This window comes from Ochotona princeps, chromosome 13, assembly GCF_030435755.1.
Source record: "Ochotona princeps isolate mOchPri1 chromosome 13, mOchPri1.hap1, whole genome shotgun sequence".
Taxonomy (NCBI): domain Eukaryota; kingdom Metazoa; phylum Chordata; class Mammalia; order Lagomorpha; family Ochotonidae; genus Ochotona; species Ochotona princeps.
The window spans coordinates 31654123-31670799 of NC_080844.1; the positions used below are offsets into that span (position 1 = coordinate 31654123).

Sequence of the window (16677 nt, forward strand, 5' to 3'; positions counted from 1 at the left end):
TATGCTCATCATTGGCTGGCTGGAGCCCTGCTAGTCCCATGATGTGTCTGGCTCCTGTGGCCCTTTCGGGTCACTGAGGTGGGAGTGACAGTGTGGGGTCTGAAATAAGCCCAGTCCCCCTCCTGCACCTGGGAGCCATCACTGAGTCCCGGGGCAGGGGAAGCCTGAGGGAGAAGAAAAAGTGACCCAGACTTTCAGCCATCTCTAAGTTCACACTCTTTCCCCTCTGCCCCAGGGGGCTGGTTTGGGTTTCCTTTACTTCCTCCTCTGACCAGCGATTCACCCCAGGTTGGAATGGGTCCCTGTGGAAGCAGATGCAACCAGAAGCGCTCCTGGCCTGTATCTCCCCCGGTTCCTGCAACCCACACAGGCCTCTCCTTCTCTGGGGATGCTGGGTCTTGTGCCTCACCTGCAAGGGCCCTGCTCATAGCGAATGGTGTAACCCAGGACCATCTGGTGAGTGATGGGTTTGTCAGACACCTCCACACCCAGGATGTATCACAGAACAGCAAAGTTCTCGTTCGTGGGGAGGGACTCTGGTTGGCTTGGGGTTCTAATAGATACTCCACAACCATGTGCCCACCCTCTGCTGATGGATGATTCTAGTTAAAGCTCACGACCACCTGTCCTGCTCAGAATATCTGCCTCCCATCTCCACAACAGCCCGGTGCAGCTGTGCTTACACGCGATAAGCCGCAAAGAACAGGAGAATCACGCTGAGCCCTCAGATCCCCCAACCTGAGGCAGCACTCTTGGCTCTTCCTCCTTCCCGGCGACTGCAATTCCCGCTGAGGCCTGCAGAGGGCGCTGCGGCGTCGCCGCCCGGCCGCGCCCCTGCGGCGCGCGCTTCCTGTGAGGTCAGGTGGGAGGAAGCGGGCCGGGCGCCGTCGCCAAGTAGACGCCGCAGGCCCCGCAGGTGGGTGTCCGCACGCGGGGGCCGCGGGGCCGGGGCTGCGACGCGGGGCGGCTGCAGGCGGCTGCAGGCGGCTGCAGGCGGCGGGGCCTGTGGCGCCGAGGGCCAGGGCGGCTCGCCCTGGGGCTGTCAGGTGCCCCCGAGGCCCGGGCGCACCGGCGGGTAGGATGACGATGTAGAAAGACCGTGGAGAGCGCCGCCCGAGGGCGCGGGCTGGGCGCCCCTTGTGCTGAGCGAAAAGCGAGGCCGACCCCGCGAGCCGGAGTGGCCTTGGCCGGGAGCGGCGTGGGAGGGGCTCCGGTTCCTGATCAACCCTTGGGGCGCGGGGAATGGAGACTTTCCCATTGCGTGCTTTGGGAACGCATCGGGCGGAACGGGGGAGGGGTGGAGGTGGTCTGCTCTGTGTCCGGGGTAAGCTGGACAGGTGTTACCTGAGAGGGGAGGGCCAGGTGAGGGGCGTGCTCTCTGCGCCCAGGTCGGCCCTGCTCCGGGGCTGGGTGGCCACGGTGGTTCTAAAGTCGCCCCAGTAGGTGGGGTCTCTGGGGTGCATGGTGGGGAACGGTGAGGGCCCAGCCCTTAGCCTCGCCCCGCGAACAGCACACCAAATCTGGTTTAAGAGCAGAAGGACAGTTGAGATGGTGGTTCTGGGGGCTTGCTGTGTAGCCAGAGCTGTGGGCTGCTGCGCTGTTTGTGTGCCGGGCCCTTGCCGGGGTCTCCCCAGGTCTCACCAGCTGGTGCCTGCTCCTCAGATCTTCTCCCAGGACCCCCTGCCTTGGTTTTCCTTGGAGGACTCCGTGTCTGAGATTTTTGCCTGGCCAACATTTGTTCCTCCTTTTTACTGATCAGACGAAGCACCTGGGAGGGCTGACCCACGTGAACTTGGCAGTGGAAGCAAACATCCCTCCCTTGCTGGTGAACAGCTTCCTGCCGGCTTGTAGAGGTCAGGACATATGTTCCCAAGCCTGGGTGTGACCCTGGTCCCAGATCAGTAAGAAGGTGGGGGTTAGAGGGGTGGGTGGGGTGGGGGCAGGGAGTTCTAGGCCACCTGGCTTCTCTTAGGCTGCTTCTCCCAGCTTTGGGCTTGCGCTGCAGGTGCTGCCCCACCAGGGCCCGCAGCTGCTGCCAGGATGGTGCGGATCTTGGCCAATGGGGAGATCGTGCAGGACGACGACCCCCGGGTGAGGACCACCGCCCCCGCAGCAGCCACGGCAGCTAGCGGCAGCAGCAGTTCCCGACAGGTAGGAGCCCGCCCTGCCTGGTCTGCCCTGTGCTTGACCTTTCTGTGCTCCCACAAGTCTCTCTTGCTGACCGTTCTCTAGCTCAAAGCCTCTTAGCTGAGCTGGAGACGCAGAGGGAGAGATCTTCCATCTGCTAGTTCACTCCTCAAGTGGCTGCAGTGGCCGAAGCTGAGCCTATCCAAAGCCAGGATCCAGGAGCTTCTTTCAGGTCTCCCACATGGGTGCAGGGTCCCAGAGTCTTGAGCCATCCTGTGCTGATTTCCCAGGCCATAAGAGGGAGCTGGATGGGAAATGTAGCAGCAGGGACACAAACCAGTGCCCATATGGGATGCTGGCACCACAGGACTGAGGATTAGCATGCTGTGCCACTGCACCAGCCCCAGAACTCTGTCTTTTTTAACCTGGCTTGCAAACCCTGCTGGAGCCAGCCTCCTCGTTTTAATCTGTTGGATGGGAAAGAGGATGGAGAGTCAGTGGGGATGAGCCCAGGGGCTGTGCCCCATGGTCCCAGCTGCCTCATCACTGCTCACCCGCAGTGCAGGTGAAGGAAGCTGCGCCAGTAGATTCTGTGCTCTGAGACTGTGCAGCCTGATTGTTAGGAGTCTAAAGAGCAGCGTCTGGGGGCTGCTGGGAGGGAGGCTGTGGCTAGGGGGAGGGCGTGGCTCTCACATGCCTTATCCACAGGATCCGTTCATCTCTCTCTTCACCTTCCAGGGCTTTCTCCATAGGGGCCACGGGGCCGCACCAGGGGGCCCTGGTCCCCGCCAACAGCAGCAGCAGGCAGGTGCCAGGCTGGGAGCTGCGCTGTCCCCCTTCCACGACCTCAACCGGCAGCTGATGCACATGGGCTTCCCACAGTGGCATCTGGGCAACCACGCTGTGGAACCTGTGACCTCCATCCTGCTCCTGTTCCTGCTCATGATGCTCGGCGTCCGGGGCCTGCTGCTCGTGGGCCTGGTCTATCTGGTGTCCCAGCTGAGTCAGCGGTGACCCCTGGGTCTGGCAGGGCAGCATGCCAAGCAGGACTTTCTGGGCCTTGGTGTGGGAGCAGGTGCCCAGGGGAAGAGATCTGAGGAGCCTTGGTGGTGTGAAGTAGCAGGGCCCGGGGGTTGCGTTTCCTGGTGATGTTCAGTATGAGAGTGTGTGATCCGGCTGTCCCATTCTTGTCCTGGTCTGCTTAAAACATATTTGGGTGGTACAGGGTATGGAATCAGAGTGAGAAAAAGACTCTCTCCGGGTTTCTTGTCATCCTTTTATGCCCAGGAGAGTCTTGCCCAGGTGCTGGCATGTTCTGAGGCCCTTGGCATTCCCGCTGGCCTCCCATCCCGGGGAGCAGGACATGGGAGTGTCAGGTGCCTGACCATGCCAGCACTCTATTCAGTTCAGTGACATGTTTTCTGCTCATCTTTTATTGCTGATGGGGGGAGGGGGACTGGTCTTGTACTTCCTGTGATATTTTCAATAAATGGATTGACGTAAAGATGAGTCCACATGCAGAGATCCGCCACTCACCATGCAGCTGCTTGTGGAGCTGGACGACGTGCTGGGGGATGCCTCGGGTACCTGCCTGGGTTTGGGGAGCAAGAGAGCGGTGGTCATTTGACCCTGAAGATGGCTTTGAGATGGTCCTGGGTAGGGGCTGGGCATGAGCCTTATGCTTGGATGAACTTCTCAGCTCACCCTGAGGTGCTGCACTTGAAGGAGAGCTTGGTGGAGAGGGGGCCTCTGGGAGGGATGGCTGGGCTGGATGCTGGGCTGGGAGAGGTGGGGTGTAGGTTGGGGCAGTGGCAGCCCGGGCTGCAACACGCTGGCTTTTGACAGTGCAAGCAGTGCCTGTGGATAAGGTGCCTTGCTCTGCAGGAGAGAACAACTGAGCTCTGGCTCCTGGGTCTGCACAGGGGCTCTGCAGGAGGAGCCCTGGGTGCTGGCTGCCCACTTGGGACCCAGGACTCAGGTGCTGAGAGGCTGGCCTTGCACGAAGTTCTCCCCCACCTCCCAGGGCCCACGGGGGTTGGCTGGCTAGGCAGGAAGGCATGTGTTGCTGGTGCCAGGCCTGCAGCAGGACAGCTGAGTGGACTGGGCATGGGGCCCTGCTACCCCACCCCTGGGTTGGTCTTTCTGCCCACCCCCAGCCGCTGGGTCTCGTGTCTGCTGCTGCTGTTGGCCCTGGTGGCCTTCATCACAGACATTCCTGGGGGAGGTTTGAGGCACTGGGACAGGGCGTCCTTCTCAAAGAATGTTCTCTGTGTATACTTCTTGGCAGCAGTTGGGACCTGTGCGCCCATTATGATGAGCATGGAAAGGAGAGGGGGCTGGGTGTGGGTAGGGGGGATGCGTCTGTGTAAGTGGAGGCAGGCACCCAGCCCTGGCTGCTATCCTGGCTGTCTCCCATGATTTTCCTTCCCCGGCCTGTCAGCCACACACTCCCGAGTCCCTAGGCTCCCGCAGCCCTGGCCAACCATGGTGAGGCTCCTGGCACTCAGCACTCCAGTCCCTTATGCTGCCTTCTGCCCATGGCGTGTCTCACTGGGCTGGGTTTTCTCCTTCATTTTCTCCTCTCAGTTTTGTGGGACTCTGAGGACACAGGGCTGCAGGTCTGAGCCCACACACTCAAAGCTGCCTGGTTTAGCTTCCATTCCCAACCCCTGGCACTCTCGGGAGAATGAGGGTGTAGGTGAGGCGTGGAGGGGCTGGCCTGGTGGGGAGGGGGCTGGGCTGCAGTGGACAGCATCAGATGAGATGACATCTCTTGTTCCGCTAGTCGACGGAGCTCCAGACACAATAGAATGGACTGGGGATCTAGGTTGGGCTCCGGGCTGTTTGCTCCAGCTTGGGGTCCCTGAGACCAGGCAGGACAGCCCTCCCAGCACTGTGCAGCCTGTGTGGCTGACAGGCTCCTGTCCGGGTGCTCTCCACGGGGCTGTCACCTGTACTGATCAAGCCGGGGCAATGTCTCTACTGCCTTGGCATCTCAGCTGGGAGCTCTCTGAGGAGTGGGTTCCTCCTGCTGTGTCCCCCGCCCAAGACAGGCCTGCCTCCATGCTATTCCCCTCATCCACCCCAGTCATGTTTCCAGGAAATGCCTCCTTCCCCAGCACCCTGCCCAGAACCCGTATCTGCATGTCAGGGGGACATTTACTTGTGTCACAGCTGTCTAACAGAGCTGCTTCTCTTTCAGCTCAGACCCAACCTCTTCCTGTCCCCAAGAAGAGCCACAGAGCTGGCTCTGCCCAACCTCCAGGCCTGGGCCACCTCCGCAGCCCTTCCCTCTCCAGCCTCTTCCCCAGAGGGAGACCCCAAGCCTGGGATCAAGCCCAGCAGTGGTTCCCCATCTCGTCAGCTCTGTCCCTCACCCTGGGGTTCGTTTCCCTCACGGGGGCCTCTGGCTCTAAGTCTGAAGGGGCAGTCTCAGGCTGCTGGCCAGGCCACTGTCCACTCAGATGCCTGACCTTGAAGGCAGGGAGCAAGGGTGTGCCCAGGGCTGACTGGCAGCTTGTGTGTGAGCCCTGCTCTGCCCTTGGTGGGATTGGATAGTTCTCTTGACTTCTAGAGCCACAGTCCCCTCACTGTTGAGAAAGGCAGGGGCACCCCAGGGGCCTGCCCTCTGGGGCCCTTCAGAGTCACCTAAGGCAGAGGGTTCAGGAGGGGAGAGGCCACTTTGCAGACTGTCCCTCGGACCACAGCTCCTGTCTCTTTCAGAGTGGTCACTCTGGTCCAGGCCCCTGGAGAGCCCCCACTCGCCCCGGCCAATTCACCCCTGGCTATGCCATGCCATAATCACCTAGAAGCCCCTAGAAACCTGTTGCAGGTGCACACAGCTAGCCCCACCCCTCCACAACTTCTGTCACATCAACTCTATGAGGTGGAGGGCTTCAAGACCGCTGTCCCCAGCTCCAGGCCTGGCCTGCATGGCTGAGTGCCTGACATTTGCATCAGAAAGTCACAAGTGGGGCAGTGCGCTCCAAAGGAAGGGGAGCAGGAGGAGGTGCAGGAGGCAGCTGGAGAGGAAGTGGCTGGAGCGCTTCAGTGGAATACCCAGGTGTGTGTGTGTGACCAAGGTGTGACCCTAGGAGGTGAGGCAGAGCTGAATCATTTGGCTTCTGCCACTCAGAGCTTGTAAGGAGGAAGCTGTTGCTGCCCAGAGCTGAAGCCAGCAGACAACTTCACAGCAATGACATCAAGTGCTAGGCAGTGGACTCAGCATGGGGGGGCCGGGCCGGCTGCTATGCATCTTCCTGCTGCCAGCTTTAGGTTCTGCTGTGCCAAGTGCCTGGGTTCGTCTCCAGCCTTTTTAACTAAGGACTTGAACACATCATTCTCATGCCTGCACACCCAGGTTCCCGCTGCACCTGCCAGGGTGGGAGGACCCAGTACACAGGTATGTGGGAAGTACCTGTCAGTCTCCGTGGTGGGTCAACATTTCAGTGTTACCTATGACTGTATCCACCATGATAAAAGGACGCTGCTGCAGTGCAGCCAGCCACTGTGTTTGTGTTGTCCAGGGCTCTGAGCCTGCCTGACTTTGTTCAAGTGTTTGCTGGCTGGGACTCCCTGGCTAGGGAGGGTGCTGGAGACGGGCCAGCAGCTGAGCTGCTGCCCCGGTAGGTTCAGAGGACTGCAGAGACACCCAAGGGACTATCCCTGCTGTGCTGCAGTGTGGCCTTTGGGAGTTGTTCACAGACATCTTGTGTGACACCCCAAGGTAGTCACACCTTGCCAGGAACCAAGACCCCACAATGGGACACATGTGGGACCCTGAACAAACTGTGAGGACCCCATGGCTGCGAGGGCAGGCGACACACAGGCACACGCAGAAATGCCTTACTCTCCCCTGTCTGAGCCTGTCCTCCTGCGCACAGTGTCTGTTAAATCCTTCCAGAGCTGAAATGACAAACATGTGCAAACACAAATACGCTCATTTCTTCTTACTCTTTATACAAGTAAATACAATTAGGCCCGTTTTCTGCCCTGCCTTTTTCTCGGTCATCTATCCCAAACACAAACCACCTGAGCATGCAGAGTCCTGCAGTGCCTGGCCTCGGAGTGCGGGTCCTCTGTCAGCTGCAGCAGGGTCAGCCCTGAGTGCCAAAGGGCCGCAGCTCCAGGGCCTGGTGGTTCTGCCACTCACATCACCCAGTTCTCAGGAATGGGGTGGGCCCTACAACTCCAGGGCCTGAGGGGAGGCTGTTTCCACAATGCTAGTCCTGGCTCCCAGATCCCAGATCTGTCCTGCAAACAAATGCCCAGAACTGGCTGGGGGAGAGAGGAGCGTGAGGTCATGACCTCACTGATGCTTGCAACTCCCTTTGTAACCTGCCAGCCAAGGGCGTGCGTGGGTTCTAACCTTACCTGAAAGATGCCCTGGATTGCCCTGCACTTGGAGAAAATGATAGCTGGGGAGTGGGGTGGGGATGGGTGGGGATGGGTGGGGGGAACTCTCTATCCTGTGAGGTTCTGAAATGTAAAGGTCCCTGGCCCTGACAGGGTCCTGTTCACAGTGGGTGCCTAGTGGGCTTTGCTGCCACTTGAGTTTTTGTTGTTGTTCATTGGAAAGGCAGATCAGATTTATGGAGAGACAGAAAGATCTTCCATCTTCCGGTTCACTCCCCAGATGGCCGCAATGAGTAGAGCTAATCTGAAGTCAGGAGCTTCTGGATCTCCCATGTGGGTGCAGGTTTCCAAGGCTTTGAGGTGTCCCCTGCTGCTTTCCCAGGCCATAAGGCAGCTGGATGTGCCACCTGATTTCATGAACATCTGGACAGAGGAGGTGAAGGAAGGCCATGAGCAATGACTGAGCACCAAACCTTTTGCTCAGAACTGGCTGATGAGCTCCCAGTCACCAGTCACAGTCCCCTTCCTCTTCCTCCCACCCTCTCCCACCCTCTCCCACCCTGGCCATGTTGATGTGGAGCAGAAGGCTGTGAAAATTGTCCCATGGCGCCACCTAGTGGACTTTCAGAGCAAACCTGCGACGTCCTTCCACGGGCAAGTGAGTGTTCACCTTGACCACGGGACTGGGGGTGCCTTCTCTGTGTTAGCGAGGCCCCTGGCACTTCCAACACGATCCCTTATTTACTGTGGTCTCGGTTGGGTTCAGCCCCGGGCCCAGAGCGTCTGCCAGCCTCACCTCATTCTGCCTTCCTGCAGAGAAGCACCAACACCTCTCCTCACTAATCCCCACGGATTAGTGCACTGTGGCTCAGAGGCGGTAAGGCAGCTGACAGGTGGCACAGTCACAGATGAAGGGCCTGGGGCCACATGCAAACTGTGGATCTGGGAGCTCTGGGCTGGGCAAAGGCTCACAGGGACCCACCAGCTCCCGCCACTGCCAAGCTGTGCAGCCTTTCCCCCGAGCCCCAGCTTCCCCTCTCTAAACTGGGGTTGTATATACCCAGTTTGGGGTTGGTGCACAGACAGAAATGAGGTATATATTCTTCAGGTATTGCCCTTGCATTTGTTTTAGTGTGCAGTGTAACACATTGCTTGACATGTAGCAGTCTACAGCAACAGAGTGCAGCTTAACCAGGTTCTGGCTAGCTGTACCACTAATGGGGCCTGGCTTCCCTGCTGGGGACTGACCAGAGAGGGGGCCTTCTCCACTTGGTCTGTTTCTTCTCTTGCAGCCAGAGCACATACTGCAGTTGGGGTTCCTCAAAGCCAGCAATGGGGAGAGACTGAGAAAGACCACAGGCAAGCCTGAGTCCCATGTCAAGGTCACAGAACCAAGGGAGTAGCATCCTGTCCCCTTTGCCACCTAAGTCAGAGGTACCACCCACTTAGGTAAGAGATCCCAGAACAGCAGCAGCCCCAAGAGCCACCTGAGGCCCCACCATCGCTGCACCTGATGGGTCGATTCACTGCAGAGTTGTTCTAGCTTCCAGGCTGCTGAAACCGGCTTTGGAAGGAGGCTCCTGTCTGACCCCTGGCTGGTCAGCTGGAACCTTGTCCTTCTAGTCGCTGCTGCCTTGCTTCCAGTATCCACCAGCAGGTGGCGCTAGGCACCCACCCGCTAACAGAGAAGGACCAACCCGTGTCCAGGAAAGAGGGTGAGTTGGGCTGGCTTTCAAGGACTCCCCTTCTCTGAGGCCCTCGTGCTTGGACACCTAGAGCAGGGGGAGGGACTGCAGTTACTTCAGTTCCAGTCCCATCGGACAAGTGCGTGGTCCAGGAATGGGCACCTTAGGGTATGTTCTGCAGTGCCCAACTTGTGTCCGTGATTTTCACGCAAGAGGGGGAGCAGGAAGTGGAGGTACCCCAGCTGCCTGGGACGCAGCCTGGGCTCAGGCCAGGAGCACAGCGCCTCACCTGACACCCCATTGCACTTTTTCGTGGCACCTTCCTCCTCAGCTCTCCCTCCCCACTTTTCTCCTCACTTCTCACCCCCACCCCAGCGACTCTGCAGATCTACCCTCATCCCCACGACCTCATCTGCCAAGGCAGACAGGGACCAATATCAGTGGGTTTCTGGGATGTGGTTTCCATGGTGATGGCGCATCTCCCACTCCCCCAGGCCTGGGCAGGTTGCTGTGGAGACGTTTACCTCTCTGAGGGGGTGATTTGTGGCCCTGTTTGTCTTCTTTAGTCCAGTGCCCGCCCTTTCCAGGAACTCCGCCAACCCAGTGTCTTTCCCCATCTTCTGATTAGCCTGGAGGTCTTCACCACAAGGCTCCCCGACCTGGGCCACGAGGGGCCCGGGAGGAATCCTGTTCACCCAGGCAAAGCAGGGCGAAGCTGGCCAAGCTTCCGTGCTCTGCCCATGAGGCCTTTGCTGTGGTGGACAGTGTGGGCAGGGAAGCCCTGGGAAAGAGGCCTGTAAGGTATGGGGGGGCAGGGAGCCCAGTCATCAAGGGAACAGCAGCAGCCTCTGGGCTAAGCCATGCTGCAGCCCCAGGCCCAAAGCAGACCCCCTCTCTGCTTGTGATGGTAAAGCACGCTGAGTCTGTTGTAGCTCTGCCCACCCTGTGCCCAAGTCATCACAGTCGCTAATTTGGCCTGTAAATTCTCAAAAGTCCTTTCCCTCCATCTATCCCAGTAGATCAGTCTGGGGCTGGGGAGTGTGTGCTGTGAGACAAGCAAAAGAAGGGGCTTGGGGGATCCCAGAGAGCACAGAGGAAGTGATAAGGCCACCCCCCCACAGAGGCTGGGAGGGGAAGGGCAGCTCGCTTAGCTCCCCTCCTGGTCTGCCCAGCACTAGGGCTGCGGAAACAGACCTGGGCGAGAAAGTCTGGCTGATCCTGGGCTCCGGGTCCTCCCCTGAGGGCTGGTGACCTGGGGCCCAGGGCAACTCCAGGTGAGCAAGGCCAAGGCCTCTGTAGTGTCTTCTGGCAGAGCTGTACGGGTTGGCATGCCTGCCCTTCCCACTCCTGCCCTTCCCACTCCTGCCCTTCCCCACTCTAGCACCCAGCCCTGAACCCTCTCCTGCAGGCATACTGCCAGCCAGGCTCATCCCACACCCTGCAGGCAGGACAGCTAGTGCGGCTCAGTCTGAGGTCATTAGAGGTTGTTGGGGAGGTTTAGGCATTGGCCAGAATTTGTCATCATAAGTACCCCTCCTTCCCTCCCTCTCTTCTCTCTCTCCCTTCCTTCTTCTCCCTCTGCTTTCCACCTTCATTCCTTTGATCATTCTGGTCTCCCACCCTGTGTCATCTAAAAATTGCTTCCGCAATGCAGTGTCCTAGGTGTGTGTCGATGGATGTCCGTCCTGTGTTTCTGCACTTGGCTGATTCATGACCTCCTCCCCCCACCCAGAACTTGCCCTCCAATGGAGTTTTCAAAAGCACCACTCTCATTGATGGATTTGGTCCATTTTCACAGTCCTACTACATATGGCTGCGGTGGTGACATCCACAGACAATAGCACCTCTCCCGTGCTGCTTCCTCTCAGCTGTGGTTGGTCCAACCTGAGCAGAGGGGACAGCTCAGCGGAGATGAAGAGAGCAAGGAGGCTGCAGATAGCCCTTTGGGGCCTTGGACTCTGCCCCTTAGGTGATGGAACGTGGACTCCCAAAGGCACCTGTGGTTTCCTCTCCCAGCTGCTACCCACCAGGCTCTGGTGGGTCCTAGCCTTGGGCATGCACAGTGCACACAACACATAGGATCCCTGGCCACTGCAGAATGAGAATGTCTGGGGCTACAGATACTAAGCAGCCAATACAAAACCATTCTAGGCCCGCAAACAGCAGGGTTCTCTGAGAGGGAGCATGCTTCAGTCTGGGAGTCAGGCTCAGGTGGCTCATACCCTGTGATGGAGGGAGCACAAGTCTACCAGATGAAGTGAGCAGTGAGGTGAGCTAGCAACACTGAGGGGGCCCCTTGCTGTGCATGCACAGGGTGCAGGTGAGGTGAGGTGAGGGGGAGCGGTTGAGGTGCCAGGGGAGCACCTGAGCTGCCAGCATTTAAGGTCTCTTCCCTCCACTTTGCATGGCATTTGGTGAGGCTGTGCAGGGTGTCTCTGTGACCTGGCTCGGGCTGCTGAGGTTGGCAGATCAGGAAGACAAAAGTACGCAGCTCCAGCACTTCCACGTGTGGCCACAGTCAAGGTCATCATAGGTGGGGATGGCTCCTGAGTGCATCCTTCCTGTCTGGTTCCACTTGGTGGCAGGCAAGCAGGTGCTGAATCTGGTGTTGGCTTATGTGGGCCCTGGTGCAGGTGGGAGTGAGGCAGGTTCTGAGTGTGGTGGTTGGGAGCAAGACGGGCAGGAGGTGGGGGGTGTGAGGGGGCAGAAGCTGTATGGGGAATGCTGTTTGGGACTTTCTGATGTGGGACCTGGGCTGGCCCTTGCTCCGAGGTCGGTAGGCCTGGCCCTACCCTGCACCCTGCACTGGCCAGAGCTGAGCAGGCACTGAATGGGTGTCCGCAGTAGGCATAGGGCATATGTCAGAAGACATCCCACTGCAGACTTCCAGCTTCTCCTGGGTGCCACCACTTCCACCCAGATTGGGAAGGTAGGGCTGTGAGGTGGACAAAGCTGCTGCTGGGTTAGGCCCAAGACAGCCATGGCCTCACAATGTGGGGTACAGCCTGCACTCAGGGCATGGTGGGATGCATGGCATCAGCACCTCCCCATGCCTCCATGGCTACCCTAGGCCACAGGGCCCAGAATGATCCCACGGAAGGCGTAGTCTCTGTGCATGCCCACATGGTCTGCCCATAGGAGCGCATGTGCAGTGCACTGGCTGCCATGGGCAGGAGAGACATGTGCTCTTAGTTTTGTATCCAATGCAGACCGGATGACTCAAGAAGGAATAGAGGTCCACCGAGGAGGGTGGAGGAGGGCCACAGCTGTACCAGATGGGCTTCTGAGCCTGTGTTGTGCGTGGTGAGTGAGAGTGTGTCCGCGTGTCTGTGTCACATGTGTTAGTGTGCACCCATGTGTCTGTCATGTGTGTGAGTATGCATGTGTGTCCGTGTCATGTGTGTTTGAGTGTGTGTCTGAGTGCCTGTGTCATGTGTGTGAGTATGTGAGTACATGGCCTTGTGCATGTACATGTGTTATGTGTACACATGCAGGCTATATGACTGTGTTGTGAGTGCATATACATGTTACACATGTGCATGTGCTGTATGAGTGTGTGTGCCTGTGTTATATGAATGTGTGTATATTCATTCACGTGCCCCTGTTGTGTGAGTGTATGGGCTGACCCAGTTTCTGCCAGTAATGAGTGACCTTTGCTTTGTACAGCTGCTTTGCGCAAGTATGGTCTCATTGTACACTGCAGATCCCTTGGACATGTAACTGATCACGGCCTTGCTACATAATGGGGAGTGGGGTTTGCTGGAGCTGGTTCTGACCCCTCCCACCCTCCTGGACCCTAGGCTGGCCTGGGCCTGGCTGGGCTGGTGGAGCCAGTGGGGTGGAGCTGCGGATGTCCTGCCCAGGGATTAGACACCATAACAAAGGGTCGGGGTGTAGCTGGCCAGCCTGCCTGGCCCTCCAGATCAGGTGGTGGTGACCCCACGCTCCCTGGGATCTCCTTTGGGGCTGGAGGCACTTTGATCCCTGCCTGGGAGCTGTTTTTAGCACCAGAGTGAAGGCTGGGATGTGCTGGCCTTCCTGTGGCTGCCCAGCGTCACAGAGTGTGGGTGCCCTGTCCCCCAGCTACTTTGAGGATGTGGTCCAGCTCCACCCACCACTGCCCAGAGCCGGAAGCCCAGGCACTGGACCACCTAGAAACCCACTTCCTGAAGCCTTTTCTTCCCTGGAGCCTTTGGGAAATTAGCAGGCTTCATTTCCCAAATTAAGACATCACGCCAGGAAAAGAACCCACACATGTATTTTAAACTCACAGGAAGTTGTTATGACTTCTTTGGGCAGAGAGACGCCTGTTCCAGGAGGGTTTGTCTGGGTTTTTGTCCTGGAACAGACTAGCTCAGTACCTGTTACATCCAGGGGCCCAGGCAACATCCTGCATGCTGCAAGACGACATGGCAGTAAATTGGTGGAGCTCTGCTCCCAGCAAGTTCATGGTCTCATGTGGCCAACAATAGCTCCCAGGGCACAGGCGAGGCAGGAAACTGTCCTGGGAAGCATGTTCTCTAGAATACGCTAGAACATTCTTTTGCAGAATCCTCGAACTGAAGCACTTGACCGGCACACACATGCTGAGCTGTGAAAGTCTCCTGGGTCCTCAGCAGGAAGCTGAGACACACAGGGACCCCCTAAGTCCTCCTGGAGATGCTCACACCTTTAAGGGGATGTCACTGGGGTCACATGCTGCTGGACTGGGGTGGGGGGCCAGGGAATTGTCTGCCCTGATTGTCCTATGAGAGCCGTCGCTGTCCCCACTGCCCACTCTCACTCAGGTGGGGCCCAAGCCTGGGTCTTAGAGCCTTCCTTCCTTCTGCCCACAGGAGCTGATTCGGGCAGGCTGGTCTCTGACCTCAAGCTGGATGAGTGCAGAGGTCATCCCAGGTACTTTCTGGGGTGCTGGGATGATAGATGTGGGGTCACCTCAGGGTGTTCTCCAAGCTGGGAGAAGTGTGGTGTGAGTGTGCCGACTTTCCAGGAAGCACAGCACCTGTGGCCGGGGCCGCGCTCTGCTCCAGATGATCAACCCGAGAGCAAGATGGATCTCTAAGGAAGGCTTCCTTCAGGGCTGACTCAGGAGTTTACCTGCTGATGGGCAAACATTGGCCCAGGTGGACAGTGACTTGCTCATGGTCCCTGGGAGTGGTGAGGCTGGGGAGGAAGTCCAGCACCTCACAGGTCCTGCCCGTCACCCACCAGGCCAGGCTAAGAAGGCCCCACTGGGCTTCTCAGCCTCAGCGGATGTGAACGTGGTCCAGCGTCTCTACATCGGGACATACCGGCACTCTGCTCCAGGGCACCAGGGTCTGCTTTTCCCTCACCGGCCATGACAGTGAGAAAATGCAGGAACCTGGATCGTGGTGACCACTGCCCATGAGAAAGGAGGACATGGGGAAAAGAAAAGCACCAGAAAGCAGAGGAACTTAGCCCACAACTTGGTGTTCTGGCCCTGAGCAGGTGCGGTTCTGGGATTAAGCTTGAAGTCACAGCCGTGCAGTCACCAAGGAGAGTCACACCTCCACAGCTGGGAGGAGGAGTAGCTGCAGGAGTCTCGCCTCCCAGCTACCCTGGGACCTGCAGCTATGGCTCTGTGTGCCTGGCTGCTTCCGTCCTGGGCTCCCTGGTTATCAGATGGAACCAAGGGTGAGAACACAGTTGTGGGAGGTGGGGACTCCATGTTGCTCCCTGGGCTGTGGGTGGGAAGACTAGAGAAAAGCTTCCCTCACCCCCAGGAGGGGGTGTCTCCACAGTCCACTGTGGTAGAGTGAAGCAGTGGATCTCTGGGCCAGCTCTGCCCACTCACACACCCTATTCTCATCTCAGTAACCCCTGGAGGCTCCCACCCACCTGCCAAATGGAATGAGAGCTTTGTAATGCAATGCTTTTTTTTTTAAATTTTGAAAAGATGTGTTCATTCATTTGAAAGAGTTTCACAGAGAGAGGGAGAGACAGAGCAAGCTTCCACCTGCTAGTTCACTCCCTAGATGGATACAAAGGCCAGGGCTGGGCTTCACCAAAGTCAGGGTCCAGGAGCATCTTCAAGGTCTCCCATGTCAGTGGTAGGAATCCAAGCACTTGGCTCATCTCCTGATGCTCTCCCCCGGTGCATCAGCAGGGAGCTGGATTATAAGTGGAACAGCTGGGACATGAATCTGCATGGGATGCCAGAATCGCAAGTGGCAGATTTACTATGCCACAATGCCAACCCCAATAACAAGAGTATTTGAAAACTAAAAATGTGAGAGTAGGAGTGAGAAAGAGACAGAGACTGACAGAGAGACTGAGAAGCAGAAAGAGACTAGGAGCTGGCATGCAGGCTGGTGCTGGTTCCCCTCACACACAGCAGTGGTGGTGTTCCTGCCCCCCGAGCTCTGGTACAGGCTAGCAGGCCTTGTTCACAGGCCTCGGGGCTGACACTGGCCGTGCCTTCCTGGGCCAGGATCTGGGTCAGTAGGCATGTGCTGAACTTGCCCTTAGGGATACCCTGGGTGCTGAGAGTTATCTGGGGTGCCCCTGCCACCCAGCCTCCAGGGTGGCCTTATTGCTCCCTGCTCCCCACCCCGATGTCTGTGTCTCAGCCCCATTTCCAGGGCTGGCCCCCGACTGACCCCTGTCCCTGGGCCCCCTGACTCTGGCACCACGAGGAAGAACAGCAAACAGCATGGATCCCAGGAGGCACAGGGCCAGTGGCTGACCTTGCAGTGTTTGCTTGTCTAAAGCTGAAAAGTACACAATTTCAATTTTCATCACGGACACAATTGTGGGGCTGGAACTTCCAGGCGGCCCCTGGCTTGGCTGCCTCCTCATCTCAGCTGTCTCTCAGGAGGGAAAGAAGCAAAACACAATTGGCTGAGGAAACAATGGGCCAGGTTTGCATTTGCCACAGGCCTCTTACATCCTAGCACTCACCTTCCTGTCCGCCGTCTGGGCTCCCAGTCGCCCCGCCAGCCCCCACCTCCCTGTCTCCAGACGTCTACACCCAAGGTCCTTGCTGACGGACAACTGGACGAGCTGCTTCCAGGATGGAGATAAACCCTTCCCTTCCTGGCCTCCACGGGTCCCCTGAGCATCCTCATACTCTTCTGAGTCACAGATGGAAAAGCCAACATCACCAAGTGGCACTGGTGGGCGACTCTGGGTGAGGGGCTGGGGGAAGGGAAACCCCCCCGTCTGCCGTCTTGGGAGCCCCAGCTCCCTAAGGCCACCCCCCTCCCGGGCCCTTGTCTTGTTGAGCCTCTCGGTAAGCACTGGAGGCAGGTCCATTTTACAGAATGAGACTTAGCAGAGTTGATCAGAGTAACTGCTGAGTGAGGAGACTGTCTCTTTGCTCTTGGGCTGGGACAAGTTGGCTACCGTGGAGTTTGATTGCTGGGTGGGCAGTGCAGGCGAGGGCTGCTGCGGTCTCTCTCAGCTATGTGATCTGAAAAGTGTGATGCGCAGACACCAGGGATTGACACGTGCTGGGTGTCTGCCTGAGGGCATCTAACTAGCAGCCATA

General features: G+C 58.1%; 1 protein-coding gene across 2 annotated transcripts; it reads left to right on the forward strand.

Annotated features, from left to right (window-relative positions):
* The first annotated feature begins 822 nt into the window (after positions 1–822).
* Positions 823–3283, forward strand: FAM241B (family with sequence similarity 241 member B). 2 transcript variants are annotated; one of them, XM_004583444.2, is made up of 4 exons: positions 849–916; positions 1760–1853; positions 2006–2151; positions 2866–3283. In XM_004583444.2, the coding sequence occupies exons 3-4, from the start codon at positions 2041–2043 to the stop codon at positions 3139–3141; spliced, it is 387 nt and encodes a 128-aa protein (XP_004583501.1). In that variant the 5' UTR covers positions 849–916; positions 1760–1853; positions 2006–2040; the 3' UTR covers positions 3142–3283. The 2 variants fall into 2 exon arrangements, 1 of the variants encoding a protein (XP_004583501.1); XR_009246480.1 differs by lacking the exons at positions 1760–1853; positions 2866–3283 and having other exon boundaries at positions 823–916; positions 2006–2574.
* Positions 3284–16677: the final 13394 nt, after the last annotated feature.

Excerpts from the sequence above, each read along its gene's own strand:
- FAM241B (XM_004583444.2), top strand. The coding sequence starts at position 2,041 with ATGGTGCGGATCTTGGCCAATGGGGAGATCGTGCAGGACGACGACCCC. Across the intron at positions 2,152-2,865 it reads GCAGCAGCAGTTCCCGACAG|GGCTTTCTCCATAGGGGCCA; the intron begins GTAGGAGCCCGC and ends TTCACCTTCCAG.